The sequence below is a fragment of the Anoplopoma fimbria genome, chromosome 11 (genome assembly GCF_027596085.1).
Source record: "Anoplopoma fimbria isolate UVic2021 breed Golden Eagle Sablefish chromosome 11, Afim_UVic_2022, whole genome shotgun sequence".
NCBI classification, from domain to species: Eukaryota; Metazoa; Chordata; class Actinopteri; order Perciformes; family Anoplopomatidae; genus Anoplopoma; species Anoplopoma fimbria.
Window position 1 is genome coordinate 23,429,228 of NC_072459.1, and position 18,942 is coordinate 23,448,169.

Below are 18,942 nucleotides of genomic sequence, written 5' to 3' on the forward strand. Positions count from 1 at the left end.
TATGCATTAACAAAAGACAGTTATAGTTGTGTGTATGCATTAACAAAAGACAGTTATAGTTGTGTGTATGCATTAACAAAAGACAGTTATAGTTGTGTGTATGCATTAACAAAAGACAGTTATAGTTGTGTGTATGCATTAACAAAAGACAGTTATAGTTGTGAGTATGCATTAACAAAAGACAGTTATAGTTGTGTGTTATTAGTTTATAGTTGTGTGTATGCATTAACAAAAGACAGTTATAGTTGTGTGTATGCATTAAGACAGTTATAGTTGTGTGTATGCATTAACAAAAGATAGTTGTGAGTTAACAAAAGATACAGTTATAGTTGTGTGTATGCATTAACAAAAGACAGTTATAGTTGTGTGTATGCATTAAGACAGTTATAGTTGTGTGTATGCATTAAAAAGACAATAAGTTTATAGTTGTGTGTATGCATTAACAATAGTTGTGTGTATGACAGTTATAGTTGTGTGTATGCATTAACAAAAGACAGTTATAGTTGTGTGTATGCATTAACAAAATGATTAACAAAAGACAGTTATAGTTGTGTGTATGTTAAGACAGTTATAGTTGTGTGTATGCATTAACAAAAGACAGTTATAGTTGTGTGTATGCATTAACAAAAGATAAAGTTATAGTTGTGTGTATGCATTAACAAAAGACAGTTATAGTTGTGTGTATTAACAAAAGCATTAAGTTGTGAGTAATTAAGACAGTTATAGTTGTGTGTATGCATTAAGACATTAAGACAGTGTTAAGACAGTTATAGTTGTGTGTATGCATTAAGACAGTTATAGTTGTGTGTATGCATTAAGACAGTTATAGTTGATTAAGACAGTTATAGTTGTGTGTATGTTAAGACAGTTAGTTGTGTGTATGCATTAAGACAGTTATAGTTGTGTGTATGCATTAAGACAGTTATAGTTGTGTGTATGCATTAAGACAAAGTTGTGTGTAGATTATAGTTGCATTAGTTATAGTTGTGTGTATGCATTAACAAAAGACAGTTATAGTTGTGTGTATGCATTAAGATCAACGTTGCCCTTTCATGGTGTGAATTTGTCGAGAAGCAAGTTATGACCTGACGTTACGTTTCAACGCTACAACTCATATACATCCTAATATACATCCTAATATACATACTAATATACATACTAATATACATACTAATATACATACTAATATACATACTAATATACATACTAACATAACTAAACCCTGCCTGTGTGCACTGCGGACTGTGGGTGAGGTCCGGTAAACACAGCACACAGAGGGCTTCAGTCCCCGTTAGCTGCTCCCGTTAGCCGACCCGTGATCCTGCACCACCACCACCACCACCACCACCCGTCTGCACCTTAAAGCAGGCTGGAGGTAACCGTCTAAGCGAACCTTTATTGTGCTTCGCCACATTCTGGACCGTGCTTTTAACCGCACCCATCGCTACCCTGGCCCCCTCCCCCCCTCCTGTACGCCGTGAATACGAGCCTCCGACTCGGCCGAATCAGGCCCCTTTTCCCCCCTGGTTCCTGCGGTTCCCCGGCCCACCACTCACCCGATACTGGGTTCGTCCGAGAGCTGGTTCGGTGGAGGTTCTGATCTGGTGGTTGTCAGGCGGACAGAGGCCTGGGCTGAGGAGGATGGGAGCGGATTCTGGAGGCTCTCATACCCGCAGCTCTGAGCTCTGTCGTCGGTTGCGCTCCCTGTTGATCGTCCCTGAGCAGCTCCAGCACCGACGGCCTCCACTCTGTCTCCTCCTCTCGTTACTGAACAACGATGATGTCATCTCTGGATGTCAGGGCTCAGTCCTTTAAGGAGAAACGTCACATAACATAACTACTCCTTCCTCTGTACAGTTCACCATTCATTAATTACACCCTTTACATTACATTACATTACATTACAGTCATTTAGCAGACGCTTTTATCCAAAGCGACTTACAGGAAGTGTATTCAACATAGGTATTCAAGAGAACTACTAGTCACCAGAAGTCATAAGTGCATCTCCTTTCTTAAACAAGCATCTTAAAGCATAAACCAGAGCAAAAGTATAGTGCAGAGGCAAATTACTACGAAAACAATAATTGCAACAGACTAATACGAATATAATAAGTGCTACAAACTACTACGAATAGGATAAGTGCAGTAAACAAATACATTTTTTATTTATGTTACTCATGATGAACCCGCTGGTACTGGTTGTCTTTAAGGCCAGCAGTAACACAGACTCATCATGCTTTAATGCCAGACAATAATAATAATCCTTTTTTTTTTCCATGTGGTCAAAGTTTATCAAATATTGGTATAATGTTAATTATACCAAGCATCTCTCATTACATTACATTACAGTCATGTAGCAGACGCTTTTATCCAAACCAACTTCCTGTTGAGCTGTCTCTTTCCCCTCATACCTCATAGTAGCTTCCTTTTTTAATAGGTTCAATATACCATTACAAAAAGACTCATAGTATTACATTACAGTCATTTAGCAGACGCTTTTCTCCAAAGCGACTTACAGTCAGTAGTATGTTACATATCATTCACCCATTCACACACTGATGACAGGCTACCATCAAGGTGCCACCATCAGACTCTAACTAACATTCATCATCCAGTCCACACCGATGGCCTTCAGGAGCAACTTGGGGTTAAGTGTCTTGCCCAAGGACACATCGACTGCCGAAGCCGGGTATCGAACCACCGACCCTCTGATTGGAGAACTACCTTGCTCTCCACTACGCCACAGCCGCTCTCACATGATGTCCTGGTGGGCATGACATCTCACTTTCCCCACATAACTCCATCATTAAAGGTGCAGGACTGTACACACCTACATCAGTTGAGTAACACAATTTAAGGCAAATTCATCCGGGAGTTTCTTGTCTTCTATAAATTGTAGTTATGTTAAGTTATATGCACATATTTGAGAATGTTAATGTTGAGGAAATTCTTTCAACCCAGGCTTAAATCCTTGGAAAAAACCAAAAGTGGTCTATAATCACTCTTTTGTTGGCAGCAGTATGCCTACCTAATTAAAACCCATAACTGCATCAGAAAAGATAACTTATTTCATACAGTATCAGTGGCTTACTGTAGGATGACGTGTGTGTTAAATAGGATTGGTTTGTGGATGGTAATGAGGCCGACAGATGGACACACTGGCTTGTTTTTCAGTGGACCTGTTTTTCCCTTAATGTAAAGTCATACTGATCACTGTAACATGCATAAAATGTAGTTTTTCATAGTCAATATACTGCACAGTGTTTATTGTTCACATGTGCATTAAAGCAGAGGAACAGATAAAGTAAAGTTTAAAAATAGGATTGGTTCAACATAAGACGGTACTCAACACAAGAAGAAGTACTTTTAACCACTATCCAGAAATCTATATTCTTTCACAAAAAAATGACCACAAGGACATATTTAGAAGCCAATACTTTCATCTTTATTAATCTTGTTCTCATTTGTTTAAATAAATTTTTCCTTTGTAAAATCTCATAACGAAAACACTGAACAGGAGTGTTAAAGCCTGTCTTAATTTAAAACGAATACACAACAACAGAACATTAAAAACGTACGGTAACTCTTACTCTGCATCTGTAAACAACCCGTCCCACCCCTCCCTTCCCCTCCACACAGTTTGATAAGATTTGGCATGTCCATTTACTCAACGCATATGCCTTCAGCTCTTTGTGTCATTAAATGTTCTTTTTTATTATTGCAGGTCGGACAATAAAAAAGACAAGTATGCTAAAAAACAACAACAAACAACTTCAAATGAGAGAGAAAAAAAAAAGCATTAGTGCCAATATTTCTTAACACACAGTCAGCAGTATACCGAATGCACTCAAAACATTTTTGTATAGACCTTCTGTAGAGTAAGCAGCCTTGCCCACATTATGACAGGCAGTAACATGCATACACACACATTATCCTCACATTCACACACACACACACGCACAAAAACTGTGGTGGTTTAATCCACTTACTTGGTCTCAATCTCACTCATACTCATGTCCATATAGTGTGTATGACACTGCGCACAGTATCAACACATGGAGAAATGCAACATAGCCTCAAACTGCCAGCAATTTAACATTTATCACTGCAACAGTAACAAACATGTTCAAGAGAGAATAACAGAGAAAGAGTGCGTGAGATACAACAGTAGGAGGTCAGCATTTTGAAAACAGAACAATGACATTTTTCAATATTTTCACTGTTCAAAAATTAAAACCATACATACAAACAGGAAAAAAACAAACTTAACATACACAGTAAGATACAGTTCTGTTTTCAAATCAGAGCTGTTTGCATGTGTTTGAATTCGGTCTCCGTTTTTTTTTTTTAAGGGGACGTGAATACAAACTGCACTTTGACCTCACATCATGTAGTAGTTTTAAGTTCTCTTATACGATGAAGGTAATGCTGTTTACAGTGCCCATCTGTCTGAAGGCTTGTCTGTATTTGGTGTGTGCATGTGAATGTAAATCTGTTGAAAAGTCCCCTATTTACTAAGCACATTGCGATCCAGTCAAGTCTTTGAGACCAACTGACTTTTCATTCTTTTTCAGGTTTCAAGTCTAAACAGTTGAAATCTTCATCTGTGGAAAAAGGCTGTATACACATCTAACAGTCCCTGCATTTGTTTATATAATAGCTTAAGTCTGGCCACGAGAATGTGTGTAAGCATGTCTCACATTTCTGCTTGATGTGTGTGCACTTTAATATGCATACCATGTATATGTATGCACTTGTGTATATGTGTATTACATTTATATGCATACCATGTAAATGTTTGTGTGTGTGTGTGTGTGTGTGTGTGATTAAGTAGGTATGTATCCCAGTGTATTTTGTATCAGTGTGTCCAAACCTGCACTTACAAATGGAGGGGGCTCATCAGATGGAATCAGCTCCTCCCCCCAGCAGGTCGCCAGGCAACAATGCGGCAGGGCTGTCCATTTGGTGCCTTTCCTCCATTTGCGGTGCTCCCCACAGGCTGCTGCTGGAGTATCCTGCAGTCATGCCCCCCCAGAGCCCAGACCTCCCAGAGTCTACTCCCCCGACACCTCCTCCCTCCCCTGCCCCGTTGGTGCTCCACTGGGAAAATATCCCCAGCCCCGGTCCTTGGGTTGAAGAGGTTTCTGAAGAACTGCCTGTACCATCGAGACTCTGCCAGGCAGAGCCAGAGGACCTCACACTACCTAGAGCCGCTGCTCCACTCTCCCCTCCTCCACCACCATTGCCGTTTCCACCTGAAGTTGTGCCCGCTGTTGCCCGCTCATTCCCAGGGGAGCTGCCTCCACTGCTGGCCACAGCTGTGCCTGATCCAGAAGAACCCTGCGTCCCACCGGCCGCCGACCCTCCTGAGCTGGCCCCCTCTGCCCCTCCGGCCTGGGAATGTGCAAAATAGCGAGCAACTTCTTCTTCACTCACAAACTCCGCCAGGATTGTGGTGTTGCCCAGAACACACCTGAGAAGGATTTACAAGACAAGGTTATTGAGATCAACAGAAGCTTTTTCATGATTAGTACGTGTGTATCAGTGAGGTTACAGGTCAACTTACATGTGCAGTGCACCCTGGGCCTTGGCTGCTTCCTGTCGGCTGCTGTAGCGAATCAGAGCGCTGCCCTGGGTCAGGCCGAGGTGGAAGGTCAGCAGGGGGCCATGTTGCATGCAGATAGTCCTCAGCGTGGAGCCATCAATCTACATGGGAAAAAAGAGAAAATGTTAAGTGTTAAAGACTGGGTGTGTGATGTGATAATTCTCAACTATCAATTATAGGGACAGGAAAAGGTCAGGGAATCTAGGAGGTGATGTAACAATGGGTATGTAGAACTGTGTATTAATAAATAATGTAGTGATACCGTACACTGTGGCTTTATCAGTCTGTAATCCTGTAACACTCACAATGAGATCTACACATTGTGCTAGCTTGTGCACATGAGCACTAAGAAAGTAAATGGATTATTGTTAAAAAAAAAAAGAAATGAATATAATCTATATTACTAAAACAAAAACTTTGTCTAGACTTCTACGCTTTCCCATAGCAGTGTCATGCAAGTGTCGTTTGTGTAAGCCCTAATTGATTAAATGGCTCATCCTGCTTCACAATCCAATTACAGCTGGGTCACGCATCATTCCGCCTAATTTGCATAAGACGGACTGAAGGGGAATACAGATGAATGAGCACAGCGGTTTTATGTTGTTAAATTCATACCCCGACCAATCTGTCAGCTACTTTTTAAGCCATACACAATTATGCTCTGGTGAAGGATTGTAAGAATTTTTTTTCTCCAGCTTGAACAGGCACCCATCTCATCTTTTCCTCACCCTTCGGCACATCTTAGTTTATAGACAGCAGATTTACAGGTGGCAACATTGTTAATCTTTTTAACTTCAGCGGATTTTCATCTCTCTCAACCTCTGTCACTCCTTACCTGAGGGGTCAGGTTGCTCAGCAGCAACCAGCAGCTGCCTCTGGAGGCAACGCCTTCGCTCCAAGATGAGCCTAATAAGAAAAAAGAAAAGGAGAGAAGAGACATTATGAGAGAACAGTAATGATAAGAAGGCCCAAAAAATTATTCAGGACATGATAGCTGATGACAAACACAATGAATGCGCTGCAGATTAACTTTTTTACTAGGTTTCATAAAACTTTAGTAAGACCCGAGTCATCATATCACTGTCAAGAAAGGCTATATAGGTCGATCATAAGTATACAAATGCTAATGAAATAATCTAAGCCTTTATCCTGTGAACAGTACCTGGCCCATATCGTGACTCTTGATTACTCCCGCCCCCTCCCCAGCTCCGAGCCAACCGCGGGCCTCCGCTACCCCATGGGGAGGGCGAGGCCTGCTTTTGATTGGTTAAGCCAGGAGGGGGCGTGGCAGCTGTGAGCTGTTGCGATTGGTCTTCCATAACTTGTTTTGTCCGATGGGCTCTGGGGGCCAGCTGGGCTTGTACTCCGAGTACTTTCCTGCAGAGGAAATGGGGAGGTGGGAGAAAGGGGGAGAAAATGACTTTGGCATTTTTGTGGGATAGGCATAACTTGTACACCAGTAAAATACAGTGCAGACACAATTATAGTAACAGAAACAAAGAAACGGAGCTGCAAACAACAAACAAATCAAAACCTATACCTGTGCTGTGTGCATTGCTGAGGGGGCTGTCTGAGGCACTGTAGGGCCAGGCACCAGGTGAAGGCAGCGAGGTGTTGAGGGAGGGGTTTGGCCCTAAAAACATTACAAGGTTATCTGAAAGAAACACATCCTGGGATAAACAAGACAAGGAAAGCACAGTAAAGCTGGACAGCAGATAGAGCCTGTGAGGAATACTGTCAACCCTTTGCCCTTTGAGTTAGTCAATAAATGGCACTGGAGCACACTTTCAAGTAAAACCAATAGATATGCTCATCAAACATTTTGGCACAGTCAGTCAGATACCTATATTGTCTCGCAGTAACTGGTGGTCAGAGTCGTTGAGGCTCTGGGGTCCTGGGGAGCCAAGAACACTACCAGGGGTCATGTAGGGGTCAGACTCTGGGTCACCACTACTCTGGATTCCTTTCCAGGGCACACCGGGCTGGAACTCTGTCATCAGAACAGGAAAGTTATTGTTAAGATTTATATGACACGCTGTTTTGCCATTTTTTTTTTAAAACCAAACACTAAATGTGGTAAAAAGTTAATGTAATTAGTCAGTTCCTTTTTTGGCATGGCATTAAATGAAAGCAGCATAATCATTTCAGAGTAATACACACACACACAAACACTGGACAGGTTGACAACTGTCTAGCAAACATACAGCTTCCTGCATATTTAAGCCTTGACTTGACATTACATTTCCTAGTCCTTCTCTAATCCTAACGCATCGTTCCTTGGTAACATGTAGCAGAGAAGGACATGTTCACCTGGAGGCCAGCTGGATGTCGCAGGTTTGTTCCCCATTTTACTCCCAGGGGTCCGTTGCCAGGTGTCTGCAGATCCTTGAGGGGGAATCCCCAAACCATCACTTCCCAGCATTTCATACTGGGAATAAGGGGATCCTCCCCTCCCTTTTATAGCACTGGGTAAAGGGCCTTGGGAAGAGCAGACAGGAGAGGGAAGAAAAAAAAAAAAAAAAAAAAAGTCAAACAGACTGACGTGAATATACTTCAAATCACTTTGAGTCGCAGTGGTTCAGTGTGAATTTTGCCTTTGCAAAAATCACGTTATGAACCATCTGCTAACCTACCATTCTTGTGGAGGGTTGTTTCAGGGGGAGATGGAGCTGGGGAGTGTCCCTCCATCATCCATTTGAAGCGGGATTGCTGTCCTCCTGTGTCCTTCATCCCTCCCATCATGGGACCGAGCTCCAGTCCTGACAGGTTACCACCAGGTGCGAGCCCTGACAGGTGGAAAAACACAAACATTCATAAGCACATTCATTTCCACGAATGATCAGTTCAATACAGCCTTAGTATCTCTACGATTGAAACAACTAAAGGGGCCGTTAAAAATGGAAAACCTTTGTTATAGCAACAGTGATTACAACTGTAGCAGGGATGGGCAGTTCAAAGCAAAAATAATATTTGATATTTGCAGGAAACTATTCAACCATTCTTGGAAGATCTACCATTACTACCCTGCACCAGTGAAGACAAGGGAAAATATATTTTTTAAGATTAGACAACTGTTACATAAAAACAGCCCAGCAACAGGATACCGAGACTCTATTACAGTTTGGTAGGGCTGAATGCTATTTCCCTTAGGCACACTTGATCTTAAATCCCTGTTGATTTTCTGAAAAAAACACCACTGAAAACATAAAACTTCAAACCTTACACTAGTGTTATTTATACATCTGACTGCATCACCAGTGAAGCTTAACCCACAAACAATTTGCCTGTTGTACTCACCAGAGTACATCCCTTGCGCTTTGGCATGAATGTCTGATAAGGGCCCTCCCATTCCAGGATGTGTAAGAGGGTCTACCATGGGCTGTTTGGATAAGCCTCCTCCCAGGTGAGAGGGGGACAGTTTAGAGCTCCCTCCTCCTGCTCCTGCAACTCCACCCTGCTGATGCTGCCTCTGCTGCTGCAGAATAGCCATAATCCTTGCCAGCTGAGAAGAGCAAGATTCAAGAAAAAAAATCACTACCAGAATAACTGCAAAGTACAGTTTTTGCAGTCAAAGTTCCGGTGACAGTGCATGGTATGCTATAGAAGATGATCGTGCTCACCTGCTGTGGGTCTGGCTGCTGCCTGAGAGGCTGAGGCTGAGGGAACTTCCTCTGATTCTGCAGGAGCTGCTGCTGCTGCTGCTGCTGCTGCTGTTGTTGTAGCAGGAGCTGACAAGCCTGTGGATTGGTGGGCAGAAATGGGGATAATAGAATGCATTGGCTAGCACTCACATACAGACACTCTGGTTGGGTTTATTACAAGTCACCATGTGTTTTAAGATTATCAATACAGATTAAACAAAGTCAGAGAGTTGTACCAAACGGAGAACAACGTAGGGCTGCAAATAACAATTATTTTCAATGTTGATTAATGTGACGATTATTGTCGCGATTTATCAATACATTTTTTCGTCTACAAAATGTCAGAAAATGGTTGAAGGTTATGATCAGTTCTTCCCAAAGCCCAAGATGTCTTAAAAATGTCACTCAAACAACCAGAAAATAATGAAATTTAAGAAGCTAGAATCAGAGCATTTAGATTTTTTTCTTTGAAAATTCCTCAGACCGCTTAATCGAAAAAAGTTAGCGTTTAATTTAATTGTTGTCAACCAATGATTCATCTTTGCAGCTCTACAAAAAGGAAATATCTAACTCAAAGCGATGAGTACGTCAATCAGTTAATCTGACATTTAGACACGTACCAGATGGAACTGCTGCATGTGCGGGTAAATGTTGCTGAGCATTGCGAGCTGCTGTGGGGAAATCTGAGGAGGAGGGAACACTCCTCCACCAACACCGCCGACCCCTCCGACACTTCCAACGCCACTGACACCACCAACCACTCCACCCACACTGCCACCAGGAGAGGGCATCTGCTTCAGCATAGGACCCGGCACCTGCATGTCACAGGAATTTCTTTGTATATGGCTGTTGATACAGACACTTGACGGAGTAATATGAGGAATAGAGACAATCCATTCATCTAGCTCCCTTCACTCCAATATAAAACTACTTTTTTTATAATATTAATAAATTGACTATGTATGTTTACCATTGAAAAGGCCTTGTGTTTGTTTTTATATATTTGGAGAGCTAATTGACCCTAATTTGTATTTACTGAATTGCGGAAAGTGTTTTTACCAGGTGAGAGCCTTTAGCCTATGTAAGTATGTATGTATACATTTAGATATAAACTTCGGGCGAATGAAGGTCTGAGGAAAGAAAATTGTCTATCAGGTGAGGAGAAGTTCTTCTTAACTTTTACAAACATAAAAAACTTTCTCCCCTAAATGAAATCAGGGGTTGATTTCTCAGTTGCACCATGTGTTAGATACTGTCCAAGGAACGATGAATTAGACAACTAATGTGTCATTTTCTGTTTGTTTATCAGACATTTTGTAAAATTGCCAGACAAAAGAGGTAATTGGGAAAAAATTGACATTAAATATATAATAAACATGGAATGAATATAATGAAGTAAATTATTCCATAGTAGTGTTAATGATCTCTTAAAGGTTGACTTAAAGCCTCAGGCAAGGGCATTTATAGCCAGAACACGAGGCGATCAGACTACCAACTAAACGTTTCTTTGTGTGAAGTAAACATTGGCAGGACTCAGGAGATCCTCATTCTCCCCTCAAATACAACATTAACCCTAACTAAAACCTCAGATCCAAAAGACAACACACCTGAGCAGACAGGAACTGATGAGGCACTTGAGCACGTAAACCCTGGGAGGGATTCATTGGATGCATGCCAGGCTGGTGCATCCCTCGAGGCTGAGGCATCCCTCCGCCACCGCCAACATAAACCCCATGGCCACCCATCTGGAGTACGACGGAAACCGAACAACCGTACCATGTTTAACCATGTTTGTGTAATGTAGCTTGTGATAAGGTTTCTCATATCATAGCGGCTTTCTTCACTCAGGTCCTTGAGTTAGCACAACTCACACATAAAGCAGATATTGTTGATATAAAAGGTGAAATTATACAAAATGGTAGCCAACTTTGAAAATGGAAGTTCCGTAAAATTACTCGTAAAAATCCTACCTTCTCACTGTAGGGCCCCATGTCAACAGGACCCATGTCTTTGGAACTAGGCATGCGGTAACCTCCTCCACCTCTTCCTCCCCTCCGCATCTCTCCGTTATAGTCAGTTATTCCTCTCTTATCTCCTTCCATCTTTTTGTCAAGACTTGGGTCATCACCCTGAGAAACAAAGTCATGAACAGACTGGTTCATAGGACAGTTACAGAGGCCTCAATGATAATCCATTCGCCACCATGAAATTATGAATATGGGTGGCAAGTTTTGATTGTGAGAATTTTTGGATTTTATGAAAGAGCAGACATTACAAGCTCTCAAATTCAGAGAATTATTAAACAGCAAAAAAATATTTGCTTCTTCTTCTTCTTCTTACCAGAAGACCCATGTTTGAAAACTGGCGTGACACTGGGTTCATCCAGCTGTCCCCTCCTCCACTCTTTAGGAAATAATAAAAAAAATAATATATATATATATATAATAATAAAAGTGCACATGAAAATATTGAAGAAAGGTACTAAACAAAATGACTGCTTTGTGTTAATGCAATGAACCAAAAGTGGCCACGCAAACTCTTGTGTGTCCTTGAATCTCTAATTTTCCCTACCTTGATGTTGCCTCTCTTTCCTCCATGAGTCTGACCCCAGCCTCCGGAGTTGAAGGAGGAGCTGTTTCCCTGCGAGACAGAGCTGTTCCAGACCCCTCCGCTACCATCATCTTCCTCGTCCCAGCTGGGGTGCCGGGAGGCTGCGACAGAGCCCTCTCCCTTCCCACCCCAGCTCTCCATTGATTTGGTGCCTGAAGGAAAATCAAAACAGATGGTTATAACGTGGCCATGTCATTTCTCTAGATGTCCTCTGTTTTTAACTTGTGGTTTGAAAATGCTGAATCTTTTTAAATTGAGAGATGAGTAATGTTGCTTGATTTGAGCGCCATTTCTAAATATGATAATGAGCATAAATAACTTTTAACTCATATCACATATTTTGAACGACGTACATTTTGTTTCTCTTCTTACCAGATTTAGCAGAGTTTGGTGAAGGGTTCCCCAGCCAGAGGCTTTGCCGGGCTCGTCTGAATCACCCCAACCTGCTGCTGCATCGGACGACTGGCCCCAAGTAGCCGTACCATTATCCACGGATTGGGCACCTCCTCCCCACATGCCTGGACATCGAGATTGATGGCAGAGGAAAGAAAATTAGCAATACTCGACATGAACACTTCAAATGCCGATCTAGTTTGGTTGTGTTTAGCCAAATGCACACTTAGTTATAATGGTACAACTTCTACTTACCCACTGCAGCATTGCCAGGGTTTGTGTCCCTGCTGTGTTGCATCGTCTGCTGCCTTCTAGGTGGTTGTTGGATGGATGGTGGCGGGGCCTGCTGACCGTGGCTTTGGCCAGGCGTGGCATTCTTTTTGTCCCACAAGTTCAGATTCTTGCTTTTATAGCGGGTTGGGTCTCCCCAGGCTGAAGTGCCATCATCGATTTCCATTTTGCGACTGATGGACTGAGGTGATGGTTCCTCCCAGCCACTGGGCTCCAGGGAGTCCCCCCCGCCCCCGGGGATTTGGGGGATAGGGCCGGAGCTCCAGCCCGGGCTTTGGTTCTGATTCTTGGATGGTGGACCTCCACCTCCAACGTTAGACCGGCTGTTCCACCCTCCTTGAATGGGACCTCCTTGTGGTTGCTGGCCCTGTGATTGGTGCTGCTGTTGATTTGGGGCTTTCATTGGTGCCACTTGGCTGTTTGGTATCTGTGCTGCTGCTGCTGTGTGGGGCTTCGAACTCCCCCAGTCCTGGTGGGATTTGCCTCCACCCATATCGCCCCCTCCCCAACCTCCTCGCTGTGCTCCCCCTTCATCCGAATGACCCCAGGAAGATCCCTTCTCATCAGAGTTGCTGCCACCTCTGCTTCGTCCATCTCCTCGTCCATCTCCCCGCCCATCTCCAGGTATAGAGTCCCTCTGTCCCCTGTCTCCTCCCCAACCACCTGCTTCCCCTCTTCCAGTCCCCTTCCATCCCCCTGTCCCTTTACCCTCTGGACCATCTGCCCACCCACTACCCTGTTCTCCAAAGTCTCTCCAGTTCCCCCCTCCTCCTCCTCCTCTGTGATCACCCCATTTTTTCTCTTCAGTCCCCCATCCTTTGCCCTGGTTTTCAGGTGGGAGATCACCCCAGCCTCCAGCTGCCTTGCCCTTGTTGCCCTCCATATCTTCTTCTGGCTTTCCTGGCTTCCTTATAGTGCTGCCGTGCACGTGAGGACCACATGATGACTGTGTAGTACCACCATCCCAGCCATCCCTCGCCGTAACAGGGCCAGAGTTCAGGCTGGTCGTGTGACTGCCAATAGATGGATCATTAGTTATTGAACTGGTGTTAGATGGGTACCCAGGGCCGCGACTAGTGGTAGTGTTCATGGTTGCTGATGAGAATGCAGAGGAAGATGAAGTGCTTCTTTCATTTCTGTTTTTTACTCCTGTTTTGGTATCCAGGTCCCAGGCAACATTCTGTCGAATCTGGGTCTGCCCCCAGCCCGTGTTGGACAGAACCCTGGGGTCTAGGTCGGATCGATTGAGCATGCTGAGTAAGGCCCCCTCAGCATTGGAGGTCTGGTCAGAAGATTTGTTTACAGACAAGGCTCTCTCCTGCTTACATCCATTATCACTCCCTCCTTCACCACTTCCAGCTATGGACCCTCCTCCACTAGAGGACGAAGGTGCTCCAGCTGCAGTGCCTCCACCCTGCTCTCCTCCTCCTTCTCCCCACCCCCCAACTGTCCCATCCCCACTTTCCACCCCTTTCTGATTGTCCCAAGCTTTTGTCATAGTGTCAAACTTTGGTGAGGCAGAGTCCTGCAAAACGCTGCCGCCAATACCTCCACTTCCTTTACTTCCTCCACTACTGCTGCTGTTGCTGCTGCCCCCATCTCCTCCTCTTCCACTTCCTATTGCTAAGTTACTCGAACTTACACCTCCCGCTGTGCCACCCCAATTTGCGTCTGAAGTGCCTCCTTCCCATGCTCCCTGAGATACCACTGGGGTATTTGAGCTACCATCATTTCCCCTACCCCACCCTGTCTTGTCACCTTGGCCTCCAAAGCCCCACACACTCCCTTCCTGCCCCTGGGCTCCAGTCCCTCCCCCACCCCACCCATCTACCTGTGAGGCACCCGTACACGGGTCAGAGGACACTGGAGGCATGGACCTCCAAGAAGAAGAGGCAGCAGAGGAGGAAGACGAAGAGCCAGAAAGATTACCACCCGCTTCTCCATCAACACTAGCAAGCCCAAAGCCCCCCTCAACGCCACCTTCTTGATTTGGTCCTGCTCCTCTTTCTCCCCCGCCTGAACCCAACTCTGGCCCTAGGTTTCCAAAGTGCTGCTGCTGTTCTCCACCCCGTGCTCCCACAGCCGTCTCAGTGTGCTGCTGCTGGAGACAAGTTTGATTCACAGATGAAAGAGAGTGAGTGGTGATGAGCGTAGTGCTGGCAGAGAACGAGGAAGCTGAAGTAATGGACGAGTGTAGTGGAAGGCCGTCGCTAGCCGAAGATGATGTCCCACCCTGCACCAGGGCGGGCCAGGCGGAGGGGTTCACGTTGGGGTTGAAATTGGCACCAGGGACACTGCTGCTGCTGCCACCCACAGGGCTCTCCTGAGGCCCAGGAAGAAGATGGGAGACTTTGGAATTGTAAAATGCTGCTGATCCCAGCCCTGCCTCCACCTGAGAGGGGGTGGAAGAGCCCCACACACCACCACTTGACTGAACACATTCATTAAGTGAGGAAGAGGAAGAAAGAGGAGAAGAACGAGGTGAGGAAGGATTGTCCATGTTCCCTGCTCCTCCTCCTACTGCTGCTGCTCCTCCCTTCTGCTGGATGTTTCTCTCACTCCATGAGGCACTACTGTAGTTGTTGTTACCAGGGCAGTCTTGCTCCTGCACCCCTCCTCCTCCTCCAGCCCGGTCAGAACTCAATTTGGCCCCTCCTAGGATGCTAGGCCAATCCCCCAGGTCCGTCCCATCCACAATCACCTTCCCGCAGCCCTGAGAAGAGGACTGGCTGCCAGAGCCTGCCCCCCATGTGGAATTTGCATAAGTTGAAGTAGTAGTAGTAGAAGAAGACGACAGAGCAGCAACACATAATGACGATGAGGAGGAGTTGGGGGGTGAGGTGGAGGATGAACCCAGGTTGGAATCTATATGGACAAAAATGTGGTAATTCATTGACAATTTCAGCATTGACAATAGTAACTAATGATACAGTGGGGTTTCTAAACATACAAGGTGTCAAGGTACATTCGTTATCATTGGACAACAGGTTTGGGTGACAAAATGCAATTTGTAGCAGTTTGTAACTTCTGTATTCAGTGTACTACATATTAAAGTTTTTTTTGCTCCAAGATGTTAACCCACCTGTGCCTCCAGCTGTGTTTGCATTGGGGTCATCTGCTCCCTGTGAGGAAAGAGATGGGCCGGCTGCCCAGCCACTGCCTCCTCCAGCCCCTCCTGCACCCTCTTCCCCTCCGCCTCCCCCCAGCAGCATGGAGGACAGCGGTGGCTGGCCCCTCTTCAGTAGCACTTTATGGTCCTGCTGGCAGCGAAATCTTGGTGGAACCTCTCTGGACATGTATCGCTGCTGCTGGGAGGTCTGGCTTCCAGAGGGAGCGGAGGAGGGCTGTCCGTTGGCCACAGCAGTCCGCTGCTTTGCATTGTTCCCGCCACCAGGAGGAACTTGTGCAGAAACCCCGGCTGCAGCAGGACTGGGGGACGAGGGGGCAACAGGGCCAGGGCTGGGGGACACTGAGCCTGGGGTGGCAAGCGGCTGGGAACAGGAGGGCTTGACTGATTCTGGCACTAAAAAAAACATTGAATGAAAAGGTGTGAACCACTGGTAGACTTGAGAATGATAAGAAGAGAAAGACAGTTTGGGTGTATTTCTGAGATACAGGTACGTTAAGCTTCTCTACAGCTAACCGTTTAAGAAAATGCTTCATGGTCATCACAATACATTAAAGTTATCATAAGAATAGGGAACTGCTGATTAAAGCATAGTTAATGACAAGGCATAGGAATCATATCACTAACATGATAATATGGAATATTTAGTGATTAAAAGAAGACATGTCTGATGATGAAGAAAAAAAAGAAAAGAAACAAACAAACCTTTGATTTTCTGTTCTGGCACCTAAAACAGAAAGAATACGCGTGTCAGATATAAGGCAGGAGATAATTTGTCAGTGGAAAATTGATTTTAAAAAGTGTAATCTTGCTAGGCTTTAGTATTTAGGCAAACATTAAGAATACTGCTTTAAGCTACCTAATTAAATATTCCAATTCAGCCTAAACAATTCTGGCCACGTAAGTGGTTATGACGTGAAAGCAGGAATTCTCCACAGATTCTCTGCAAAGCATGGAGGCAAAGTCAGCTGTGAATATTTTGGTGAACATGTTTACCTTCTGAGAGGCTTCCCTTTTCTTTTTATCTTCTTTCTTCTTTTTCTTGTCTTCCATGAACTACTGCTCCCTTTCCTGATTCTCCTGTCTGTGGAGAAAATGTACACATTCAATTATTTATGTTGCATCTCAAGGCACACTGAAAGTAATTTAATACTCACTAAAGCATACCTCTTTACACACAGACTTTGACTTAAAATGGATAATATGTATTGCATCAGATCACTTCCAGGTATTCTACGACTCAGTCAATTTTGTAAGGACAGTAATGTTAGCAGGGTTAGACAGCTTGAAAACAGCCCTTGAGAGCCAAGCGTCTCATTGCATAATTCATTAACCAGCAAACAATTGCAATTCCACCAAACACACAGACAACACAGGCTTCGGCCAAACAAACAAGCGACTTCAAACTCTCAAACATTCCTCGAAAAGTCAAGTTCTTCAATATTACTGCAGAGCCTGTAATGGCAGCATGATGCTAGCTTTAACGTGAGTAGAGTTACGTGACTCCAGCTGGCCAGTGTTATGAAAATATGCTCTAGCTGACTCCACACTTGCTTCCCAACCTGCCAAAAGTAAACCTCTGCCATTTGAAAAACACCCAACTCACAGCTAAAACATGGGAGCCCTGTTTTGTGGAAAACAAAACATACCACCGTAGGTTAACAAAACACATCGCAGACACCAGAGAGCTGTAAACACGACTGGGCCCCGGGTGCCTGCTAGCTAGCTAGCTAAGCTGCACTTCATTAGCATCATGTAGCTAGCTAGCTAAGCTGCACTTCGTTAGCATCATGTAGCTAGTGAGCTAAGCTGCACTTCTTTAGCATCATGTAGCTAGCTAGCTAAGCTGCACTTCGTTAGCATCATGTAGCTAGTGAGCTAAGCTGCACTTCATTAGCATCATGTCACACAGCGCTAATGAGAGCTAACAGGACGACGTTAACCCTTCACGGGGTCCTCTCTATGTGCACAAGGTGTCCATCCACAGTCATGTGATGTGTGGTTACCCACACACGGCGGTTGTTGTGCAGCTGCATTAGGAGTAAACAGTCTGGATTCCGTGGAAATAACAGGCCAGGAAGGAAAAGAACTACTAGAGAAGAAGAGCTTCAGTCGGCCGAGCCAGTCGACTCTTAAGCAGAACCCAGAAGGCTGACTGTCCCGGAGCAAAGTGTCTCTGTCCACACTCCCCTCCGGCGTTACGCACTTCACTACGGACACCACGCACCTCATATAACCCCGTGTTTTGAACAACAGTGCATTTCATGTACAAAAAAAAATGTTCCCGTTATAATTCGTAACTTCACAACGGGAACACCTCAGTCCTGACTAGTCGGAGACCAGACTGCTAGCAGGCGGGTCGGTCAGTCCGTAGCGGTCGACAGGGCCAAATAAACGACGCTTCAGTGACGTTTCTCCAGCACAGCGAGGCATAGTGGAGGCGGACACACACACACACACACACACACACACACACACACACACACACACACACACACACACACACACACACACACACACACACACACACACACACACACACACACACACACACACTGCAAACCACCAAAGCCCACCACGTTCCTGTTGAATACTCACCTCGGGAATCACATCGGACATAAAGTGCTTCTGTGCAGAAATGCTTGCAGACCTACCGCTAGCAGGCTAGCACGGTAGCTAGCCTAGCGAGCTAGCTCTTCGAGGCGTTCGAGGCTAAGTTGAATAAGAAATGACATCACCGAAAGGCGAAACGTTAATCGTAGAAAAAAATGAGGAAAGGCGATTATCCTTCTCAAGCGACTGTAGTTCTCAAGGTGTAAACAAAACACGCATAACCCCTCGCTGACTGTCGGACGCTGTGTGATCGGTTAGTTTACTATCGGCCATTTTGCTTCTGTGTGGAGGTTTCTCCAGCATATGATATCACCAGGCTGGTTGTTGATCAGAGGAGCGCAGCGAGTACCAGCGCCGTCCACCAGGGGGCGGCGCTAGAAACATGACGTCATACACGTCTGTGACTATAATACCTGCGTAATGCTGTGATTGTGATTGTTCACTCTGTGGTGCAATTTTAAAAGCTCCATTTTGAACACAATGAGTCTTTTACATGTTTTTTTTCTATGTATTCCCTGTATGAATATTTATAATTGTGGGAACTGTTTTGGATTTGATTTATGAGAAGCACTGTAATGTATTAGTGTTTTTCATAACACACAATTGAAAATCAGTTTGTGATTGCCCAAACAGCTTTTTTTTAAGAGTTTATAAGACTTTGT

General features: G+C 44.6%; 2 protein-coding genes across 2 annotated transcripts in view; both read right to left on the minus strand.

Annotated features, from left to right (window-relative positions):
* Positions 1-1,792, minus strand: part of LOC129099056 (casein kinase I) — a 14,183-nt gene extending 12,391 nt beyond the window's left edge. Inside the window, exon 1 of the mRNA XM_054608223.1 lies at positions 1,557-1,792. The gene's annotated coding sequence lies outside the window, so the exon portion shown is untranslated. The remainder of the gene's footprint in view (positions 1-1,556) is intronic.
* Positions 1,793-3,422: 1,630 nt separating this feature from the next.
* Positions 3,423-18,561, minus strand: LOC129099047 (trinucleotide repeat-containing gene 6B protein-like). Its single transcript, XM_054608210.1, is given in 23 exon segments — positions 3,423-5,473; positions 5,567-5,706; positions 6,441-6,511; positions 6,768-6,896; positions 6,899-6,982; positions 7,146-7,238; positions 7,449-7,595; positions 7,916-8,083; positions 8,239-8,391; positions 8,903-9,107; positions 9,226-9,342; positions 9,867-10,061; positions 10,854-10,991; positions 11,217-11,375; positions 11,587-11,649; positions 11,818-12,008; positions 12,229-12,258; positions 12,261-12,374; positions 12,505-15,405; positions 15,623-16,063; positions 16,373-16,394; positions 16,664-16,751; positions 18,266-18,561. Coding segments are annotated over 22 exon segments (6,192 nt in total). The 5' UTR covers positions 16,721-16,751; positions 18,266-18,561; the 3' UTR covers positions 3,423-4,899.
* Between the last annotated feature and the right edge of the window lie 381 nt (positions 18,562-18,942).